The sequence below is a fragment of the Mobula birostris genome, chromosome 15 (assembly GCF_030028105.1).
Source record: "Mobula birostris isolate sMobBir1 chromosome 15, sMobBir1.hap1, whole genome shotgun sequence".
Lineage (NCBI taxonomy): Eukaryota > Metazoa > Chordata > Chondrichthyes > Myliobatiformes > Myliobatidae > Mobula > Mobula birostris.
The window spans coordinates 85021709-85046868 of record NC_092384.1 but is presented as its reverse complement, the minus strand read 5'-3'; the positions used below and the strand labels follow the sequence as shown (position 1 = coordinate 85046868).

General features: G+C 48.1%; 1 protein-coding gene across 2 annotated transcripts in view; it reads right to left on the bottom strand.

Moving 5' to 3' along the window:
- Positions 1 to 12413: 12413 nt before the first annotated feature.
- The window catches only part of cdh15 (cadherin 15, type 1, M-cadherin (myotubule)), a 110060-nt gene continuing 97313 nt past the window's right edge, over positions 12414 to 25160 (bottom strand). For both annotated transcript variants that reach the window (XM_072280056.1, XM_072280055.1), the window contains exons 11-14: positions 24453 to 24692; positions 23850 to 23986; positions 18669 to 18836; positions 12414 to 13251 (exon numbers count right to left, since the gene is read on the bottom strand). In XM_072280056.1, coding sequence (XP_072136157.1) covers positions 13051 to 13251; positions 18669 to 18836; positions 23850 to 23986; positions 24453 to 24692 — 746 coding nt within the window. In that variant the 3' untranslated portion in view covers positions 12414 to 13050. The remainder of the gene's footprint in view (positions 13252 to 18668; positions 18837 to 23849; positions 23987 to 24452; positions 24693 to 25160) is intronic.

Sequence of the window (25160 nt, the reverse complement as noted above, 5' to 3'; positions counted from 1 at the left end):
ATTTTTTAAACAGGGAGAAAGTTCGAACATCAGATGTGCAAAGGAACTAGGGAGTCCTTGTGCAGGATTCCCTAAAGGTTGACTTGCAGGCTGATTTGGTGGAAAGGAAGGCAAATGCAACATTAGCATTCATTTTGAGAGGACTAAAATATAAGAGCAAGGCTGTAATGCTGAGGTTTTATAAGGCATTGGTCACACCACATCTGGAGTATTGTGAGCAGTTTTGGGCTCTTTATCTATGAAAATGTGTGCTTCCATGGAGAGGGTCCAGAGGAGGTTCACGAGAATGTCCCAGGAATGAAGAGGTTAACATGTGAGGAGTATTTGATGGCTCTGGGCCTGTACTTGCTGGCATTCAGAAGAATGAGGGGGAATCTCATTTAAGTCTATCAAATATCGAAAGGCCTAGATTGAGTGGACGTGGAGAGGAGTGGAGAGTCTAGAAACAAACAGCAAAGCCTCACAAAAGATGAATGTCCATTTAGACATTTAGATGAGTAGCAAGTTCTTTAGCCCGAGGGTGGTGAATTTGTGGAATTCATTACCCAAGATGGTTATGAAGGCCAGCTCACTGGTATATTTAAAATGGAGGTTGATAGGTTCTTTATTAGTCAGGGTGTGAGAGCTTACAGGGAGAAGGCAGGAGAATGGGGTTGAGAAACATATCAACTTCTCAGAAGCTTGAACCCTACCCTTGTGCATTCTCTCTGCAGCCATTCTTCCACCTACTTCTGTATTTGTACTCTTGGCATCCAAAGTAATAAAGGATGGGATAATGGCACTAGTGAAATGGGCACTTAGTTCAGAAATCTCAGAGAAATTGGAACCTGGAATGAGCTGCCAGAGGAAATAGTAGAGGCAGAAACTGTACATCAGATCTGGACAGTACTTGTACTCAGATGACATAGAGGGAGATGGAATGAATGTAGGCAACTTTAAGTAGGATAGTTGGACATGCTGGTTTGCACACAGTGGCTTGAAGGGCCTGTTTCTGTGCTGGACAACACCATGACTGAGGACAATGCAATATCGGGTTTATATTTTAAATCTATACACACTGCTTGGTACAGTAACTGCACTGTGGCGGACAGGAACGCTCTACAATGGGTAGTCAAAACTGTCCAATGCATCATCAGCACTAACCTACCTGCTGTCAAGGGCATATGTACAGAAAGGGCCACTAACATTATAAAGGATCCCACACTCCCTGCTCATGGACTGCTTGCCCTATTTCCATCAAGGGGGAGGCTACAAAGCATACATGCCGGGACCACCAGACTAAAAACAGTTACTTTCCTCAAGCAGCAAGGCTGATCAACATCTCTACCCACTAACACCTCCCCACACACCACCACTCGAGAGGGTTAGAATATAAAAGCAAGGAGGTAATGCTGAAGCTTTATAAGACACTGATGAGGCCTCACTTGGAGTATTGTGAGCAGTTTTGGGCCCCTTATCTTAGAAAGGATGTGCTAACATTGGAGAAGGTTCAGAGGAGGTTCACGAAAATGATCCCGGGATTGAAAGGTTTATCCTATGAGGAATGTTTGGCTTTGGGCCTCTACTCACTGGAATTCAGAAGAATGAGGGGGGATCTCATTGAAACCTATTGAATGTTGTAAAACCTCAACAGAGTGGATATGGAGAGGATGTTTCCTATGGTGGGGGAGCCCAAGACCGTGGGGGGGGGGGTGGGGAACAGCCTCAGAATTGAGGGATGTCCATTTAGAACAGAAATGAGGAGAAATTTCTTTAGCCAGAGAGTGGTGAATCTGGGGAATTCTTTCCCACATGTAACTGTGGAGGCAGATGTTGATAGATTCTTGATTAGTTGGGGCATGAAGGGATATGGGGAGAAGGCAGGGGATTGGGACTGAGAGGGAAAAAGGATCAGCCAGGATGAAATGGTGGAGCAGACTCAAAGGGCCAAATGGCCTAATTCTGCTCCTGTATCTTATGGTCTTAAGGTAAGGTGTAGATTCCAGCACCAATACTCTTTTCTGTCCTAACAGCACTGTGGCACTGGGCACAGATAATGTGGGCCGATTATATTCAACAGAGTGGGATGAAACAGACCATGACATTCCACTTCCACATTCTGGGACATTTACGGGAATAACTCAATCACTCACTGTGACACTGAGCACAGTGAGAACAGGGTCCTGCCCTGTGTGTTCACTCCCTCCCACTGACTCAGCTGGTCAGCATCTTGTCTGAAGCACCAGAATCACAATGGACACAGGTTACAGAGAACTCGAGAGGTTTTTGTTTGTCCTAATAAACTGTTCTGTTAAACCAGGCTGTGGTAGTTGGTGCGTGGTCAAGTGGTTAAGGCATTCGTCTAGTGATTTGAAGGTCGCTAGTTCGAGCCTTGGCTGAGGCAGCGTGTTGTGTCCTTGACCACACGTTGCTCTGCGACAACACCGGTGCCAAGCTGCATGGGTCCTAGTGCCCTTCTCTTGGACAACATCGGTGGCATTGAGAGGGGAGACTTGCAGCATGGGCAACTGCCAGTTTTCCATACAACCTTGCCCAGGCCTGCGCCCTGGAAACCTTCCAAGGCGCAAATCCATGGTCTAATGAGACTAACGGATGCCTATAGGTAGTAGGCAAGGTTCCAACCCTGGCAGACAACTTTACAGAGAGGGTTAGGGTGTGAGTGTGAGCAGATGAGAAAACTGTCAGTTGTACCTACCCACTGCCCCCAATCCCAGTCACCCAGGTTAGGTCTGAAGCCTTTAACTTTGTTACAGGTCCTTCCAAACTTAGTGGCCTCTCCGTCAGATCCACGTTTTGGTCAGAGATGACATTTCCTCTGACAATCCTTATGAACAGCAACTGGGTAAAGTCTGCCTTTGCAAATGAAGGTTTATAATGTAGTTTTTAATTCATTCAAGTCACTTATACACCAGTGAAGCTAATCATCGACTTCGTTCATTGCAGCTTTAGTGAATAGTACAGTACTAGAAATCTCTGAGGTGTCCCACAGCTGGGGTTGAGTGAAAAACGGTAGCCAGAGGCAGCAGCTTCGGCCTTTGGACTGGGGGTTTTACTCCCTCCGGAAACAGTTTCCATATTTATTTCATTTCCATTGCCACACCCTCTGTAACCAGTCTCATCATCTCCTTCATTGATAAGCGCATCAGTGAAAAGGCTTGCACACTCTCCCAAACATACTTATCTACGTATTAAGAGAATCAAGTGGTATTTAGTACAGAAGATATCCCTCTTAATACATAAAGCGAATCAGGTGGTATTTAGTACAGAAGATATCCCTCCTAATGCATAAAGAGAAGTGGGTGGTGTTGGATTCGGGGATGAACACATTGTTGAGATAGATCAGCTTGTGAACATATCGAAGGTGGAGCAGGCACATGTCAAATGGAAAATCAGTGGCTGCCTCTTTCGGTGTTCTGGACTGCAAATGGTAAGACCCTGGGGATTTATCACCTTTCAATGCCATTCATTTCTTTCGGTTTACTTACTTATTAATACCACTTCCCTTTAATTCTTCCTTTTCTTCAGTTGTTGTTCCTTCACATTCTGTGCCCTTTCTGGAGCTAAAACTGTGCTGTTTCTTTATTCCCTATCACAGACCTCCTGCTCCTGACTGTAGGAGAACTATGTTTGTCGTCACTGTTTTTTTTGTCTATATACAGACTTGTAGAAGGTTTTGCAATTATTTTATTTTCTTTGCATGTTTATTCTTTGCTTTCTGAATCTTTTGCTGAATTCCAAACTGCTCCCAATCCTCAGGACTAGTCACTATTTTCTGACAGCTTTGGATGTCTTAACCCCTCATTTCCAGTCCTCCATTCCCCCTAGTTTTGAACTCTCCAACCCTGGGGAAAAGACTATCACCAACCACCTTATCATAACCCCTCCTGATGTTATAAACTACGAGGTCACCCCGTGCTCTCCTATGCTGCAGGGAATAAAGACCTGGCATGGCCACCCTTTCCCCTTGAAGGAACTGAACGAAGCCGTTGCCAGCGCTGGCAGACTTCCGGAGATCAGACAGCATCGTGGCAGCAGAGTTAGTGATTCAATCGCAGTTGCAGTGATGGGCTAAGATGGTTCTCCTCCATCCACAGATCCTGCCCGAACCTCCAAGTGCCCAGCGAATCCCGATGTGATTTGGAGCAGTCAGTGACAGGGAACCAGGATCACAAGGCTGCTGACACACAGTTGAATTTTTGCCTGAGGTGACTGCTCCTTGTGGCAAGCCAGCATTTACTGCACTCTGGCCCCGACACCCTACACCCCATATCTCGCACACTGAACCCCACAACTCACACACTGAACCCCATAACTCACAAACTGAACCCCACAACTCACACACTGAGCCCCACACCCGCACACTGAACCCCACATCTCACACACTGAACACCACACCCACACACTGAACCCCACACCCGCACACTGAACCCCACACCCGCACACTGAACACCACACACGCACACTGAACCCCATATCCACACACTGAACCCCACATCTCACACACTGAACCCCACACCCACACAGTGAACCCCACAACTCACATACCGAACCCCTCACTCACACACCGACCCCCACACCCACACACCGAACCCCACATCTCACACACTGAACCCCTCACCTGCACACTGAACCCCACATCCGCACACTGAACCCACACCCACACACTGAACCCAACACCCACACACTGAACCCCACATCCACACACAGAACCCCACATCCACACACTGAACCCCACATCCCACACACTGAACCCCACATCCACATACTGAACCCCACATCTCACACACTGAACCCCACACCCACACACTGAACCCCACATCCACACACAGAACCCCACATCCACACACTGAACCCCACATCCCACACACTGAACCCCACATCCACATACTGAACCCCACATCTCACACACTGAACCCCACACCCACACACTGAACCCCACATCCCACACACTGAACCCCACATCCCACACACTGAACCCCACATCCACACACTGAACCCCACATCCCACACACTGAACCCCACATCCACATACTGAACCCCACTCCAACACACTGAACCCACATCCACACACTGAACCCCACATCCCACACACTGAACCCCACATCCACACACTGAACCCCACACTCACTCACTGAATCCACACACTGAACCCCACAACTCATTCATTGAATCCACACACTGAACCCCACAACTCACACACTGAACCCACACACTGAACCCCACAACCACACACTGAACCCCACACCCAAACAGTGAACCCCTCATCTCACACACTGAACACACATCCCACACACTGAACCCCTCATCCCACACACTGAACACCACATCTCACACACTGAACCCCACATCCCACACACTGAACCCCACATTCACACACTGAACCCCACATCCCACACACTGAACCCCACATACACACACTGAACCCCACATCCCACAAATTGAACCCCACACTCACACACTGAACCCCACATCCACACACTGAATCCCACACACACACACTGAACCCCACATCTCACACACTGAACCCCACACCCACACACTGAACCCAACATCTCACACACTGAACCCCACAACTCACACACTGAACCCCACACTCACACACTGAACTCCACACTCACACACTGAACCCCACACTCACACACTGAACTCCACACTCACACACTGAACCCCACGCCTCACACACTGAACCCCACACCCACACACTGAACCCCACACTCACACACTGAACCCCACATCCCACACAGTGAACCCCACACTCACACACTGAACTCCACATCCCACACAGTGAACCCCACGCTCACACACTGAACTCCACACTCACACACTGAACCCCACACTCACACACTGAACTCCACACTCACACACTGAACTCCACACTCACACACTGAACCCACGTCTCACACACTGAACCCCACATCCACACACCGAACCCCACATCCCACACACTGAACTCCACATCTCACACACTGAACCCCACATCCACACACCGAACCCCACATCCCACACACTGAACCCCACATCCCACACACTGAACCCCACAACTCACACACTGAACCCCACATCCACACACTGAACCCCACATCCACACACTGAACCCCACATCCCACACACTGAACCCCACAACTCACACACTGAACCCCACATCCACACACGGAACCAAACATCCCACACACTGAACCCCACAACTCACACACTGAACCCCACATCCACACACGGAACCAAACATCCCACACACTGAACCCCACATCCACACACTGAACCCCACATCCACACACTGAACCCCACACTCACACACTGAACCCCACATCCACACACTGGACCTCACATCCACACACTGAACCCCACACTCACAAACTGAACCCCACACCCACACACTGAACCCCACACCTCACACACTGAACCCCACACCCACACACTGAACACCACATCCCACACACTGAACCCCACACTCACATACTGAACCCCACACCCACACACTGAACCCCACAACTCACACAGTGAACCCCACACCGCACACACTGAACCCCACATCTCACACACTGAACCCCACATCTCACACACTGGACCCCAGGCCCGCACACTGAACCCCACATCCACACACTGAACCCCACATCTCACACACTGAACCCCACAGCCACACACTGAACCCCTCACCTCACACACTGAACCCCACATCCCACACACTGAACCCCACATCCCACACACTGAACCCCACACCTCACACACTGAACCCCACATCTCACACACTGAACCCCACATCCACACACTGAACCCCACACCTCACACACTGAACCCCACATCCCACACACTGAACCCCACATCTCACACACTGAACCCCTGAATGTAAACTTTTAAATTTTGTCTATACCCCGTCACAAAACAATCCTGAACTCGTCATTTCCCTAGATGCTGAAAAAGCTTGAAATGTTTAACTTCAGTCCGAAATTTATATCCTGGATCAAATTGTTATACCATCCTCCTATGGCCTCAGTTCGTACTAACACTCTAAACTCACCTTTTTTTCCTTTTTCGAGGTACCAGACAAGGTTGTCCTCTCAGCCCTTTATTATTTGATATTGCATTAGAACCTCTTGCAATTGCTATTCGAGAATCTCCTAACATTATTGGTATAACTCGTGGGTTAAAGTCTCATAAAATATCACTTTATGCTGATGGTATATTTCCAATCCTCAAAAATCTATTCCAGCAGCTTTAGATTTATGAGCACAATTTAGTCTTTTTTCAGGATACAAATTAAATCTTAATAAGAGTGAACTTTTCCCTATTAATAAGCAAGTTCCCTTATATCAGAACCTGCCGTTTAGATTGGTTAATAATCATTTTTCATATCTTGGGATTAAAATTACCTGTAAATGTAAGGATCTATTTAAGACTAATTACTTACCCTTAATTGACCACATTACACAACTTTCCTTTAAATGGTCTCCGCTTTATTTAACTTTGATTGGTCGTATTAATGCTGTTAAGATGTTTATTTTGCCAAAATTTTTATATATATTTCAGGCATTACCGATTTTTGTTCCAAAATCCTTTTTTGATAAAGTAGACTCTAAAATCTCTTCATTTATTTGGCAAAATAAAAACCCGAGATTGGGTAGAATATGTCTACAGAAAGCTAAGAGAGATGGAGGCTTGGCATTACCTAACTTTAGATTCTATTATTGGGCAATTAATATTCGACACATGAAATTTTGGTTACTTGACCAAGATACACTATCCATTCCTAAATGGGTATTATTGTTCAAGGTTATGCACTTGGCTCTATATTAGGATCTTCTCTTCCTTCCAATTTGAAACACTATAAGCAGGTTTGCAACCCGTTAGTTAAACATACCTTGCGCATCTGGTTTCAATTCCGAAAATTTTTCGATCTTAATCAATTTGTGCTAGCGATTCCTATTATTGGCAATATATTTTTTCTCCCCTCCTCTACGGACCGCACCTTTCAAACTTGGCAGACTAATGGTATATCACTGTTTTTGGACTTATTTTCAGATGGTTCCCTTATGTCTTTTGAACAGTTATCTAACAAATATAATTTACCAAGAACACATTTTTTTTTAGATATTTGCAAGTTAGAAATTTCCTAAATACCATACTTTCTTCCTTTCCGGTGTTACCCCCTACAAATATTTTAGACACTATCATTAACCTCAAGCCCTGTCAGAAAGGTGTAACGGCTACTATTTAAAATACTATCATGATATTTATGAAAGCTCTTTTCGATAAGATTAGGTCTGACTGGGAAAAGGAATTGGGCCTGATTATCCCGGTGGATGACTGGGCTCATATTTTACAACTTATTAATACTTCCTCTATCTGTTCCAAACACTCCTTAATTCAATTTAAAGTTGTCCATAGAGCACATATGTCTAAAGATAAATTAGCTCGTTTTTACTCTCATATTAACCCTCTTTGTGACAGATGTCATGGGGAGATAGCTTCCTTGACCCACATGTTTTGGTCTTGTCCTACTCTGGAAACTTTTTGGAAAGACATTTTTAATATTATCTCAAAGGATTTGAATAGTGATATTTCTCCCCATCCTGTTACTGCTATCTTTGGATTACCTAAAACTTCTAGTAATTTACCTCCCTCAGCGCGTAGAATGATTGTATTTCTTACTTTAATGGCGAAAAGATGTATTCTACAACATTGGAAGGAGATTAATACCCCAACTACGTTTTTTTTTGGTTCTCACAAACAATACTGTGTCTAAATTTGGAAAAAACCAGAAGTAATCTTTATAATACTTCAGTTAAATTTGAACAGACATGGAGATCTTTTATTCAATATTTTCATTTAATGTAACTAATTTTTTTTCTCTGATCATATATGCAGTCCCTTCGTGGATTTTATCTCCTATTAGTGGAGGCCGGATTTGAGGACATGATTGTTTAATTTGTTCAAGTCCACTATTTATCTAGTCAGCCCATTGCTTTGCTTTGTAGGTTAGTTGCACGGTGGTTTTTTGGGGGGCTTTTTTTTCTGTTTTTTTTTCTCGTTTATTGATATACGTGGAAAATTAGTATACAACTATATTACCTTGTTATTTTATAACTAACTTACGTTGTTTGCATTGTTTTTCTTTGTATTAATATTACTTGTATATTTATATCGTAACATTGTGTTGGTTGCTATATGTTTTACCTTTTCTGTACTAATTCAATAAAAAGATTTAAAAAGAAAGAACCCATCATCCACACACTGATCCCGTTACTCCACAAACTGAACCCCTCATCCACACACTGAACCCCACATTTCACACACTGAACCCCTCATCTCACACACTGAACCCCACATATCACACACTAAACCCCTCATCCCACACACTGAACCCCACATCTCACGTACTGAACCCCTCATCCCACTGAACCCCACATCCACACACTGAACCCCACACCCACACACTGAACCCCTCATCTCACACACTGAACCCCACACCCGCACATGGAACCCCACATCTCACACACTGAACCCCACACCCGCACATGGAACCCCACATCTCACACACTGAACCCCACACCCGCACACGGAACCCCACATCTCACATACTGAACCCCTCATCCCAGACACTGAACCCCACATCCCAGACACTGAACCCCACACCCACACACTGAAATCTTCACCTCACACACTGAACCCCTCATCCACACACTGAACCCCACATTTCACACACTGAACCCCTCACCCACACACTGAACCCCACATTTCACACACGGAACCCCACATCTCACGTACTGAACTCCTCATCCCAGACACTGAACCCCACATCCACACACTAAACCCCACACCCACACACTGAACCCCTCATCTCACACACTGAACCCCTCATCCACACACTGAACCCCACACTTCACACACTGAACCCCTCACCCACACAATGAACCCCACATCTCACACACTGAACCCCACATCTCACGTACTGAACCCCTCATCCCAGACACTGAACCCCTCATCCCACACACTGAACCCCACACTCACACACTGAACCCCACTCACACACTGAACCCCACATCTCACACACTGAACCACACACCCACACACTGAACCCCACATCCACACACTGAACCCCCCACACACACTGAACCCCACACTCACACTCTGAACCCCTCGCCCACACACTGAACCCCACATCTCACACACTGAACCCCACACCCACACACTGAACCCCACATCTCACATACTGAACCCATCATCCACACACTGAACCCCACACTCACACACCGAACCCCACATCTCACACACTAAACCCCACACCCACACATTGAACGCCAAGTTCACACACTGAACCCCACACTCACACACCGAACCCCACATCTCACACACTAAACCCCACACCCACACATTGAACACCAAGTTCACACACTGAACCCCACACCCACACACTGAACCCCACATTTCACACACCGAACCCCACATCTCACATACTGAACCCCACACCCACACAATGAACCCCACATCTCACACACTGAACCCCAAACTCACACACTGAACCCCACATCTCACACACTGAACCCCACACTCACACACTGAACTCCACACTCACACACTGAACCCCACGTCTCACACACTGAACCCCACATCCACACACTGAACCCCACGTCTCACACACTGAACCCCACATCCACACACTGAACCCCACATCTCACACACTGAACCCCACACTCACACACTGAACCCCACACCCACACACTGAACCCCACACTCACACACTGAACCCCACGCCTCACACACTGAACCCCACACTCACACACTGAACCCCACATCCCACACAGTGAACCCCACACTCACACACTGAACTCCACATCCCACACAGTGAACCCCACACTCACACAGTGAACCCCACATACACACACTGAACCCCACATCTCACATACTGAACCCCACACTCACACACTGAACCATCCCACACACTGAACCCCACATCTCACACACAAAACCCATCAACCACACACAACCCCACATCTCACACACTGAACCCCACATCTCACACACTGAATCCCACATCTCACACACTGAACTCCACACTCACACACTGAACCCCACACTCACACACTGAACCCCACATCCACACACTGAACCCCACATCTCACACACTGAACCCCTCATCCCACACACTGAACCCCACCTCTCACACACTGAACCCCACACACGCACACTGAACCCCACACTCACACACTGAACCCCACACCTCACACACTGAAACCCACATCTCACACACTGAAACCCACATCCACACACTGAACCCCACACCTACACACTGAACCCCCCCCACACACACTGAACCCCACACCCACACACTGTACCCCACACTTACACACTGAACCCCACGCCTCACACACTGAACCCCACACTCACACACTGAACTCCACACCCACACACTGAACCCCACACTCACACACTGAACCCCACGCCTCACACACTGAACCCCACACTCACACACTGAACTCCACACTCACACACTGAACCCCACGCCTCACACACTGAACCCCACACCCACACACTGAACCCCACACTCACACACTGAACCCCACGCCTCACACACTGAACCCCACACTCACACACTGAACCCCACGCCTCACACACTGAACCCCACACTCACACACTGAACCCCACATCCCACACAGTGAACCCCACACTCACACACTGAACTCCACACTCACACACTGAACTCCACACTCACACACTGAACCCCACGTCTCACACACTGAACCCCACATCCACACACTGAACCCCACATCTCACAAACTGAACCCCACATCTCACACACTGAACCCCACACTCACACACTGAACCCCACACTCACACACTGAACTCCACACTCACACACTGAACCCCACGCCTCACACACTGAACCCCACATCCACACACTGAACCCCACATCTCACAAACTGAACCCCACACTCACACACTGAACCCCACATCCCACACAGTGAACCCCACACTCACACACTGAACTCCACATCCCACACAGTGAACCCCACACTCACACACTGAACTCCACACTCACACAATGAACCCCACACTCACACACTGAACTCCACACTCACACACTGAACCCCACATCTCACACACTGAACCCCACATCCACACACTGAACCCCACATCTCACAAACTGAACCCCACACTCACACACTGAACCCCACATCTCACACACTGAACCCCACACCCACACACTGAACCCCACACTCACACACTGAACTCCACACTCACACACTGAACCCCACGTCTCACACACTGAACCCCACATCCACACACTGAACCCCACATCTCACAAACTGAACCCCACACTCACACACTGAACCCCACATCCACACACTGAACCCCACACCTCACACACTGAACCCCACACTCACACACTGAACCCCACACCCACACTCTGAACCCCACGTCTCACACACTGAACCCCACACTCACACTCTGAACCGCAGGCGTGAACCACATACCTTCTAACCTGCAGTCACCTCCTCAGCCGTTGTGCTCCACCAGCCTCAACAACTTACTAAAATGCTTTTGATCTTCCTCCCTCTCTGCTCGGAATCCATCTCTGACACCCTGTTCACTGTTTCTCTCTCTCCGTCCACGCTGTTCCAGTCTCTCTTACTGCCACCTACCCCCTCACTCATCTCTCCGTCTCTTCCCATCTCTCCCTGCCGCAGAGGTCCCGGTGATCGCAGATTTCTGCCCACTGACATCCCTTTCGACCTGGTCTCGTGCTGGAGGGAGGGCACGTGTTATCAGAGCGGAAGCATCGGAAAAGTAGCGACTTGGAAAGGCATGACATTTGTGTTGCCGACAACACTGTTACTTAGAGCCCCAAGGAGCAGTGTGGTTTGGGGACCCTGTTTCTCTGTGGCTGTGGGGCTGTGTCTGTGTTCCCCAGTGGTCTTGGGTCTGTGGTTCTTGGTGTGGTCTGGGTCTGTGATTCTCAGTGAGTCTGGGTCTGTGGTTCTTGGTGGGTCTGTGTTTCTTGGTAGGTTTGTGTTTTGGTGGTTTTGTGTATCTCAGTGGGTCTGAGGCTCTGAGCTAAACACCACCATACATGTCCGCCAGTTTCTTGAACCGAGGGCCCCAGTCACTAAGGTAGTCATAATCCTGGTCAGAGTCCGAGGCCCGGGATGTGATGGAGCTCAATGTGTCAGCCAGAGAGCCCTCGCCTTCGTAGTCATAGATCAGTGCCGTGTCGTATGGAGGAGCATTTGGGTCATTGTCAGCTGCATCCAGTCCCTGCACAAAACAGAGGTGTTGGTGAGCACGAGAGCAGAGCCCAGAGCAACGCATGCTCCAGTGGACTGGTAGTGCGATACGAAGTATCAGCGGAGTGATACGCAAGACTACACAGATGACATGCAGGACTGGTACAGTGATGTGCAGGAACACCTGGTGATATGCGAGACTGGTGGGGCGACATGTGAGACCACGCAGAGCGACATACAGGACTGGTGCAGTGATACATGGGTCAGATGTGATAATACGTGGACTGGTGCAGTGATACACGGGTCAGATGTGATAATACGTGGACTGGTGCAGTGATACCCGGGTCTGATGTGATAATACGTGGACTGGTGCAGTGATACACGGGTCAGGTGTGATAATACGTGGACTGGTGCAGTGATACCCGGGTCTGATGTGATAATACGTGGACTGGTGCAGTGATACACGGGTCAGATGTGATAATACGTGGACTGGTGCAGTGATACACGGGTCAGATGTGATAATACGTGGACTGGTGCAGTGATACACGGGTCAGATGTGATAATACGTGGACTGGTGCAGTGATACACGGGTCAGATGTGATAATACGTGGACTGGTGCAGTGATACACGGGTCAGATGTGATAATACGTTGGCTGGTGCAGTGATACCCGGGTCAGATGTGATAATACGTGGACTGGTGCAGTGATACACGGGTCTGATGTGATAATACGTGGACTGGTGCAGTGATACCCGGATCAGATGTGATAATACGTGGACTGGTGCAGTGATACACGGGTCTGATGTGATAATACGTGGACTGGTGCAGTGATACACGGGTCAGATGTGATAATACGTGGACTGGTGCAGTGATACACGGGTCAGATGTGATAATACGTGGACTGGTGCAGTGATACACGGGTCAGGTGTGATAATACGTGGACTGGTGCAGTGATACCCGGGTCAGATGTGATAATACGTGGACTGGTGCAGTGATACACGGGTCAGGTGTGATAATACGTGGACTGGTGCAGTGATACACGGGTCAGATGTGATAATACGTGGACTGGTGCAGTGATACACGGGTCAGATGTGATAATACGTTGGCTGGTGCAGTGATACCCGGGTCAGATGTGATAATACGTGGACTGGTGCAGTGATACACGGGTCTGATGTGATAATACGTGGACTGGTGCAGTGATACACGGGTCAGGTGTGATAATACGTGGACTGGTGCAGTGATACACGGGTCAGATGTGATAATACGTGGACTGGTGCAGTGATACACGGGTCAGGTGTGATAATACGTGGACTGGTGCAGTGATACACGGGTCTGATGTGATAATACGTGGACTGGTGCAGTGATACACGGGTCTGATGTGATAATACGTGGACTGGTGCAGTGATACACGGGTCAGATGTGATAATACGTGGACTGGTGCAGTGATACACGGGTCTGATGTGATAATACGTGGACTGGTGCAGTGATACACGGGTCAGATGTGATAATACGTGGACTGGTGCAGTGATACACGGGTCTGATGTGATAATACGTGGACTGGTGCAGTGATACACGGGTCAGGTGTGATAATACGTGGACTGGTGCAGTGATACACGGGTCTGAAGTGATAATACGTGGACTGGTGCAGTGATACACGGGTCAGGTGTGATAATACGTGGACTGGTGCAGTGATACACGGGTCAGATGTGATAATACGTGGACTGGTGCAGTGATACACGGGTCAGATGTGATAATACGTGGACTGGTGCAGTGATACACGGGTCAGATGTGATAATACGTGGACTGGTGCAGTGATACACGGGTCAGATGTGACAATACGTGGACTGGTGCAGTGATACACGGGTCTGATGTGATAATACGTGGACTGGTGCAGTGATACACGGGTCAGATGTGACAATACGTGGACTGGTGCAGTGATACACGGGTCTGATGTGATAATACGTGGACTGGTGCAGTGATACCCGGGTCAGATGTGACAATACGTGGACTGGTGCAGTGATACACGGGTCAGATGTGATAATACGTGGACTGGTGCAGTGATACCCGGGTCAGATGTGATAATACGTGGACTGGTGCAGTGATACACGGGTCAGATGTGATAATACGTGGACTGGTGCAGTGATACACGGGTCAGATGTGATAATACGTGGACTGGTGCAGTGATACACGGGTCAGATGTGATAATACGTGGACTGGTGCAGTGATACACGGGTCCGAAGTGATAATACGTGGACTGGTGCAGTGATACACGGGTCAGATGTGATAATACGTGGACTGGTGCAGTGATACACGGGTCCGAAGTGATAATACGTGGACTGGTGCAGTGATACACGGGTCAGATGTGATAATACGTGGACTGGTGCAGTGATACACGGGTCAGATGTGATAATACGTGGACTGGTGCAGTGATACACGGGTCAGATGTGATAATACGTGGACTGGTGCAGTGATACACGGGTCAGATGTGATAATACGTGGACTGGTGCAGTGATACCCGGGTCAGATGTGATAATACGTGGACTGGTGCAGTGATACACGGGTCAGATGTGATAATACGTGGACTGGTGCAGTGATACACGGGTCTGATGTGATAATACGTGGACTGGTGCAGTGATACACGGGTCTGATGTGATAATACGTGGACTGGTGCAGTGATACACGGGTCAGGTGTGATAATACGTGGACTGGTGCAGTGATACACGGGTCTGATGTGATAATACGTTGGCTGGTGCAGTGATACACGGGTCAGGTGTGATAATACGTTGGCTGGTGCAGTGATACCCGGGTCAGGTGTGATAATACGTGGACTGGTGCAGTGATACCCGGGTCAGATGTGATAATACGTGGACTGGTGCAGTGATACACGGGTCAGGTGTGATAATACGTTGGCTGGTGCAGTGATACACGGGTCAGATGTGATAATACGTGGACTGGTGCAGTGATACACGGGTCAGATGTGATTATACGTGGACTGGTGCAGTGATACACGGGTCAGATGTGATAATACGTGGACTGGTGCAGTGATACACGGGTCAAATGTGATAATACGTGGACTGGTGCAGTGATACACGGGTCAGATGTGATAATACGTGTACTGCTGCAGTGATACACGGGTCAGATGTGATAATACGTGGACTGGTGCAGTGATACACGGGTCAGATGTGATAATACGTGGACTGGTGCAGTGATACACGGGTCTGATGTGATAATACGTGGACTGGTGCAGTGATACCCGGGTCTGATGTGATAATACGTGGACTGGTGCAGTGATACACGGGTCAGATGTGATAATACGTGGACTGGTGCAGTGATACACGGGTCAGATGTGATAATACGTGGACTGGTGCAGTGATACACGGGTCAGATGTGATAATACGTGGACTGGTGCAGTGATACACGGGTCCGATGAGATAATACGTGGACTGGTGCAGTGATACACGGGTCAGATGTGATAATACGTGGACTGGTGCAGTGATACACGGGTCAGATGTGATAATACGTGGACTGGTGCAGTGATACACGGGTCCGATGTGATAATACGTGGACTGGTGCAGTGATACACGGGTCCGATGTGATAATACGTGGACTGGTGCAGTGATACACGGGTCCGAAGTGATAATACGTGGACTGGTGCAGTGATACACGGGTCAGATGTGATAATACGTGGACTGGTGCAGTGATACACGGGTCAGATGTGATAATACGTGGACTGGTGCAGTGATACACGGGTCAGATGTGATAATACGTGGACTGGTGCAGTGATACACGGGTCAGATGTGATAATACGTGGACTGGTGCAGTGATACACGGGTCAGATGTGATAATACGTGGACTGGTGCAGTGATACCCGGGTCAGATGTGATAATACGTGGACTGGTGCAGTGATACACGGGTCAGATGTGATAATACGTGGACTGGTGCAGTGATACACGGGTCAGATGTGATAATACGTGGACTGGTGCAGTGATACACGGGTCTGATGTGATAATACGTGGACTGGTGCAGTGATACACGGGTCAGATGTGATAATACGTGGACTGGTGCAGTGATACACGGGTCAGATGTGATTATACGTGGACTGGTGCAGTGATACACGGGTCAGATGTGATAATACGTGGACTGGTGCAGTGATACACGGGTCAAATGTGATAATACGTGGACTGGTGCAGTGATACACGGGTCAGATGTGATAATACGTGTACTGCTGCAGTGATACACGGGTCAGATGTGATAATACGTGGACTGGTGCAGTGATACACGGGTCAGATGTGATAATACGTGGACTGGTGCAGTGATACACGGGTCTGATGTGATAATACGTGGACTGGTGCAGTGATACCCGGGTCTGATGTGATAATACGTGGACTGGTGCAGTGATACACGGGTCAGATGTGATAATACGTGGACTGGTGCAGTGATACACGGGTCAGATGTGATAATACGTGGACTGGTGCAGTGATACACGGGTCAGATGTGATAATACGTGGACTGGTGCAGTGATACACGGGTCCGATGAGATAATACGTGGACTGGTGCAGTGATACACGGGTCAGATGTGATAATACGTGGACTGGTGCAGTGATACACGGGTCAGATGTGATAATACGTGGACTGGTGCAGTGATACACGGGTCAGATGTGATAATACGTGGACTGGTGCAGTGATACACGGGTCAGATGTGATAATACGTGGACTGGTGCAGTGATACCCGGGTCAGATGTGATAATACGTGGACTGGTGCAGTGATACACGGGTCAGATGTGATAATACGTGGACTGGTGCAGTGATACACGGGTCAGATGTGATAATACGTGGACTGGTGCAGTGATACACGGGTCTGATGTGATAATACGTGGACTGGTGCAGTGATACACGGGTCAGATGTGATAATACGTGGACTGGTGCAGTGATACACGGGTCAGATGTGATAATACGTGGACTGGTGCAGTGATACACGGGTCTGATGTGATAATACGTGGACTGGTGCAGTGATACACGGGTCAGATGTGATAATACGTGGACTGGTGCAGTGATACACGGGTCAGATGTGATAATACGTGGACTGGTGCAGTGATACACGGGTCTGATGTGATAATACGTGGACTGGTGCAGTGATACACGGGTCAGATGTGATAATACGTGGACTGGTGCAGTGATACACGAGCTGGTGCAGTGAAATGTTGGAACACCTGGTGATACGTGGACTGGATTGATACACGGGTCTGAAACAGTGGTATGCAGGAACACCTAGTCATACGCAGATCTGAGCAGTGCTACACGGTCTGAATACTTTAATTGGAATAAATTCCTTAATTTCGGCTGAGAAGATTTCTTTCTTGATGGAACAATGGAGATTCCTCCGGAGCTGGTGTATCTACAGCTTGTAGAAAGTAACTCAGCCCTACCGATTGGGCCACAGGGTCACCCACCTCATTGATGAAGTCCGCAATGTTATACGGGTCAGTCGGAGGCTTCCTGGGATAGCGAGGCTGCCCGTAAGTGAAGGGGGCATCTCTTCTGATCGGTTCCTTTCCTCTGTTTGGGGTCTGGGGCAGAATTTCATCCGGGTTTCTCAACTGGTCGATGTTATAGGCATCCTAGGAGGGACCAACAGTTACTAGAGACTGCACTGCTAACACTGTGTTCACAGGAAACCTGTATCCCTCTGTAGCTCCCCCGGCACACGGAATCATACCCAGGGAACTCCAGGCTCAGTGTTCAGACATCAGTTACATCAGGCATAATTAATACATGCATTTCAGTGGAGCAACCTTCTAATCAGCACGAGTCTGAATGAAAGGAATGGGGGGGGGGTCTCATTGAAACCTATTGAATATTGAAAAGTCTAGAATGAACATGAAGACGGTGTTTCCTAAAGTGGATGGAGTCTTGGACCAGTGGGTACAACCTCAGAGTAGAGGGAGGTCCCTTTAGTATTTAGAATTTCTTTAGTCAGAGGTTGGTGAATCTGTGGAATTTGTTGTCACAGATGGATGTGGAGACCAAGCCATTGGATATATTTATACCAAAGGCTGAAGGGTTCTTAATTAGTAAGGACATCAAGAGAGGGAGGAGACAGGAGAATGGGATTGAGAGGGATAATAAATCAGCTATGATGGAATGGCAGAGCAGACACGATGGGCCAAATGGCCTAATTCTGCTCTTATGTCTTATGGTCTAGACTGAAATGTTATCTGCTTTTCCGCAGTTGGAGCCTGACAATCTGAGTATTTTTTATTTTTATTTTAAGCCCTTAACTCCGAGTGGAGTCATCAGGACGCCGTCATGACGGTATTTTTTTTTTAGCAGGCTTTCTTATTTTTTTTCTGAGGCTGAGTTGCTAGCTCAACGCTCAACCCAGCACGGATGGAAAGCGTGCAAGGGAGCTGGCTGGATTCGAACTCGGGGGCCTTTGCTCCAAAGTCTGGCGCTGATGCCGCTACGCCACCAGCCGGCCTGACCATCTGAATACTGATACTCTTTCCTGTTTCACTTTTATAAAGCAAGTTTTGGGTTGCATCTGTGGGGAGAAATCAGAGTTAACGTTTTAGGCCAATTTCACTTCATTAGAACTGCAGTTGATCAGGAAGAGGATAGGTGATGAGAAATAGTTCCACCAGAGACGCAGAATTTACGAGTTCACTTTTCCTCGGTCTTCAATATACACAAGATCATGGAGTATTTGGTACTGTTACTAAAAGTACCTCATTATCATCCTCTCTCTGAACTCCCTGTTTCCTCCTCTCTCTCTCCCTCGGTCCCTGTCTCTTTCCAATACCCCTCCTCAGACTCAACATTTTCCCAGATATCCAAATCCAGATTCAGGGGAGGTGCCTGGGAACTGGGAGATTTATCCCTACCCACTGCCCAGAGTGAAAGCCTGCAGAGATTAATTCAGTAAATGAAAGAAGTCAATTTAACCTCAGCAGTGGGAATATTCTAGAAACAATGAGCAGACACAAAATTAGCAGGAACTTGGATAAGAATTATCATAAAAAGCCTGCATGCATTTGTTGGGCGTGGGTAGTCAATGAGCAAAATAAAAAGATAAGGCTCCACATGAACTTGCAAAGAGCAAGTTTGTTCTCAGGATTGAGGTCCATGCGATGATGGGAATTGACCAAGTTCACAGGAATCACTGGGTCAGAGGGATTGAACTTTACCAAGTTCTCAGGAATCGCTGGGTCAGAGTGATGGAACTTTACCAAGTTCACAGGAATCATTGGGTCAGAGGGATGGAACTTTACCAAGTTCTCAGGAAACGCTGGGTCAGAGTGATGGAACTTTACCAAGTTCTCAGGAATCGCTGGGTCAGAGTGATGGAACTTTACCAAGTTCTCAGGAATCGCTGGGTCAGAGTGATGGAACTTTACCAAGTTCTCAGGAAACGCTGGGTCAGAGTGATGGAACTTTACCAAGTTCTCAGGAAACGCTGGGTCAGAGTGATGGAACTTTACCAAGTTCTCAGGAATCGCTGGGTCAGAGTGATGGAACTTTACCAAGTTCTCAGGAATCGCTGGGTCAGAGTGATGGAACTTTACCAAGTTCTCAGGAATCGCTGGGTCAGAGTGATGGAACTTTACCAAGTTCACAGGAATCACTGGGTCAGAGGGATGGAACTTTACCAAGTTCTCAGGAAACGCTGGGTCAGAGTGATGGAACTTTACCAAGTTCTCAGGAATCGCTGGGTCAGAGTGATGGAACTTTACCAAGTTCACAGGAATCACTGGGTCAGAGGGATGGAACTTTACCAAGTTCTCAGGAATCGCTGGGTCAGAGTGATGGAACTTTACCAAGTTCACAGGAATCACTGGGTCAGAGGGATGGAACTTTGCCAAGTTCTCAGGAATCACTGGGTCAGAGGGATGGAACTTTACCAAGTTCACAGGAAACGCTGGGTCAGAGTGATGGAACTTTACCAAGTTCTCAGGAAACGCTGGGTCAGAGGGATGGAACTTTATCAAGTTCACAGGAATCACTAGGTCAGAGGGATGGAACTTTACCAAGTTCTCAGGAATCACTGGGTCACAGGGATGGAACTTTACCAAGTTCACAGGAATCACTGGGTCAGAGTGATGGAACTTTACCAAGTTCTCAGGAATCACTGGGTCAGAGGGATGGAACTTTACCAAGTTCTCAGGAATCACTGGGTCAGAGTGATGGAACTTTACCAAGTTCACAGGGACATTGCTTCAAGTTTCAGGGGAGAAGATTTAGGACGGAGATGAGGAGAAACTGTTTTTCCCAGAGAGTGGTGAATCTGTGGAATTCTCTACCCAGGGAAGCAGTTGAGGCTTCTTCACTAAATAAATTTAAGAAAGAGTGAGACAGGTTTTTACATAGTAAGGGAATTAAGGGTTACAGGGAAAAAGCAGGTATATGTAGCTGAGTTTATGGACAGATCAGCCATGATCTTATTGAATGGCAGGGCAGGCTAGATGGGCCGGATGGCCTACTCCTGCTCCTATTGCTTATATTCTTATGTTAATCACTGGGTCACAGGGATTGAAAGACCAAGTTTACAGGAGTCACTGGGTCAGAGTGATGGAACTTTAGCAAGTTCATAGGAATCACTGGGTCACAGGGATTGAAAGACCAAGATCACAGGAATCACTGGGTCACTGGATAGAATGACCAAGTGCACAGGAATCACTGGGTCACAGGGATGGAACAACCAAGTTCACAGGAATCACTGGGTCACAGGGATTGAAAGACCAAGTTCACAGGAATCACTGGGTTACAGGGATGGAACTTTAGCAAGTTCACAGGAATCACTGGGTTACAGGGATGGAACTTTAGCAAGTTCACAGGAATCACTAGATACAGGGATGGAACTTTAGCAAGTTCACAGGAATCACTGGGTCACGGGGATTGAAAGACCAAGTTCACAGGAATCACTGGGTTACAGGGATGGAACTTTAGCAAGTTCACAGGAATCACTGGGTCACAGGGATTGAAAGACCAAGTTCACAGGAATCACTGGGTTACAGGGATGGAACTTTAGCAAGTTCACAGGAATCACTGGGTCACAGGGATTGAAAGACCAAGTTCACAGGAATCACTGGGTTACAGGGATGGAACTTTAGCAAGTTCACAGGAATCACTGGGTTACAGGGATGGAACTTTAGCAAGTTCACAGGAATCACTAGATACAGGGATGGAACTTTAGCAAGTTCACAGGAATCACTGGGTCACGGGGATTGAAAGACCAAGTTCACAGGAATCACTGGGTTACAGGGATGGAACTTTAGCAAGTTCACAGGAATCACTGGGTCACAGGGATTGAAAGACCAAGTTCACAGGAATCACTGGGTTACAGGGATGGAACTTTAGCAAGTTCACAGGAATCACTGGATCACAGGGATGGAACTTTAGCAAGTTTCCAGGAATCACTGGGTCAGAGTGATGGAACTTTACCAAGTTCACAGGAATCGCTGGGTCACAGGGATTTGTCTTTACCAGGTCACAGGAATCACTGAGTCACAGGGATTTGTCTTTACCAGGTCACAGGAATCACTGGGTCACATGGTGTCTTGTGAGGCAGATCAGTGGCCATTGTGGTGCGGAAAATGGGCTTTAACAGTTTGGAGGATTTGTCAGTGCTGCAGATGTTTCTCGTCTCTTTCTATGGGAGGGTTTATAGAGTCATAGAGACACTTTGCAGACAGGCCCTTAACCCAATGGGTCCATGCCAACCATGGCAGCCACCCAGCTAGTCTAATCTCCTGCGTTCACTCCACAGCCCTTCAAGCCCTCTGCTTCTTGCACCCATCCAAGGGCTTCTTATTTACCTGCCCCAAACACTTCCTGTGGCAGCTTGTTTCCTATATTCACTATCCTGTGTGTGGAATCATTGCTCCTCAGACCCGTTTTCGATCTTTCCGCTCCCACCCTAAATCTATGTCCCCCTAGTTTTGGTTTCCCCTACCCTGGGGGAAAGCCTGTTACCACTGACCTTATCTCTTATCTTAACCCCCCTGTTTATGGTGGCCCCTCATTGTGGTGGTGTTCTGCATTCCTCGAAAGGGAGTGTTAGGACAAAGAAGTCTGAAAACTGAGGGATGACTTCATTGTTAGATTCAGAGCTGATGACAGAGGGCATCTATGCTGATGTAATTTCAGACAGGAATGAGGGGAATCTTTGGAATTCTGTGCTCAGAGACCAGAAGAGTCACTAGATATGTTCCAAGGCCACGGGCGGGGGGGGGGGTTAGTTGGAGAACAGGGAACTAGAGCAGCGGCACACGGAAATGGTGCAGGAATTCAGCAGGTCAGGCATCATTAATGGAGAGGAATAAAGAGTCAACATTTTGGGCCGTGTTTCTTTCTTCAGCATCAAGCAGGAGCTAAAATGATGTGGTTGGATGTTTCAATGGTATAGTGGGTTGCAGGGGCTTGAAGGCATTTCCTGCTCCTGTGAAGGGGGTGGGGGGGTTTGAAATCACTTTTCTCCTCAGCCACTGTTCCACACTTTCATTTATGAGTTCAGGGATGTCACTGACATTGATCTACCTGAGAGTTTTACTAGTTGATGTGTTCAGTAACTCACGGGTCATACTGGGTAATGACTGTGGATACTGGACTGTGGTGTGTTGGAACTGTCCACTAACCTGATCTTCCTCTCCTCCTCCCTGTTCATCGTAGTTCAAAATATTGTCCCGGATATCATCTTCAGACACCGTCAGGAGTCCCTTGCGATGGAGTTGCCGGTGAAGCCAGTCTGTGACCACCACCAGCAGGATAAGAACTGGAAGTGTGAGAAAGGAGAGACGTCAACACTATGACCAGGATGGACCAGCAGTGATAGGTGGCCTGAGGAAGGCTCCCATCGCGGCAGCCCTCTGATCCACAATCAGGCGCCAGGACACGAAGCTGCCTTGTTTCTCCCACCTCAAGTAAGATCATGTCTCCACTCAGAGTTGGCCTGCCCTTTCACCCCTACAACACTGTGGATACATTGACAAAGATTTACCAATAGGAAGGCAGCAGGATACAGTCCATGGGCAATCCCACCAGCCTGGAAAAGTAAAAACTGCTACAACAGACTATTGATGGAGCAATAATGCAAACTACTGGAGGAGCTCAGCAGGTCAAACAGCATCTGTGAGTACAGAGAAAGTATCAATGCTTCGAGTCGAGACTACAGAGTGGAGAGGGAAGATATCTGGTATAATGAGAGGGAGACGGGGGAAGATGAGCGAGGTGATACTCACACAATAAGAGCAGGACGCTGCTGAGAATCACCATCCAGGCCCCAAAACTCAGGCCCGCACGGGATCCAAGCACAGCAGCTGCTCCTGGCGAACACTCCTCATCGCCGGCGCAGCGACATACTGTCACATTCAGGCTGTGCTCCTGGCTCATCCGTGGCTCTCCAGAGTCACTGACTTGAATCAGCACACTGTAAGTCCCTTCAGAAACGTCCCAGTGCATTCCCAGCCTGGCATGGGTGTCTGTGGAGAAACAGCAATGACAACGAGGGATATTCCCTCAGTGATTCCCGGCAGTCCGACAGGGGAGAGGTGCTGCTGTTGCTAGGTGGAAACTCTTGCTGATGAAACTCTGAACCCAAACCTGGGAGTGAGCTGCAACCTGGTACTGGCACATTGGCACTGCCAGTCTGCCCCGTCCGGCTCCGAGCTCAGAGGCCTCTCGGCTTTACCCCAGCAGGGCAGCTGTGTCTGGACACCTGGGGTGGACCAGTCTTAAGCAGGGTAAGTAGCTTGTTTCCTTAGTCATACAGGCCCTTCAGCCCACCCCAGTGTACTTGCCTCAGCCACTTCACCTGGCAGCTCATTCACAGACAAACCACCCTCTGGGTTAAGTTACTCGTCAGATCACCTCTCACCTGATACCCTGTTGCTAACGGGCAATGAGAAAAATACAGAAAGCTGCAGCACCAAGCGATTTGGGGTCCTAAT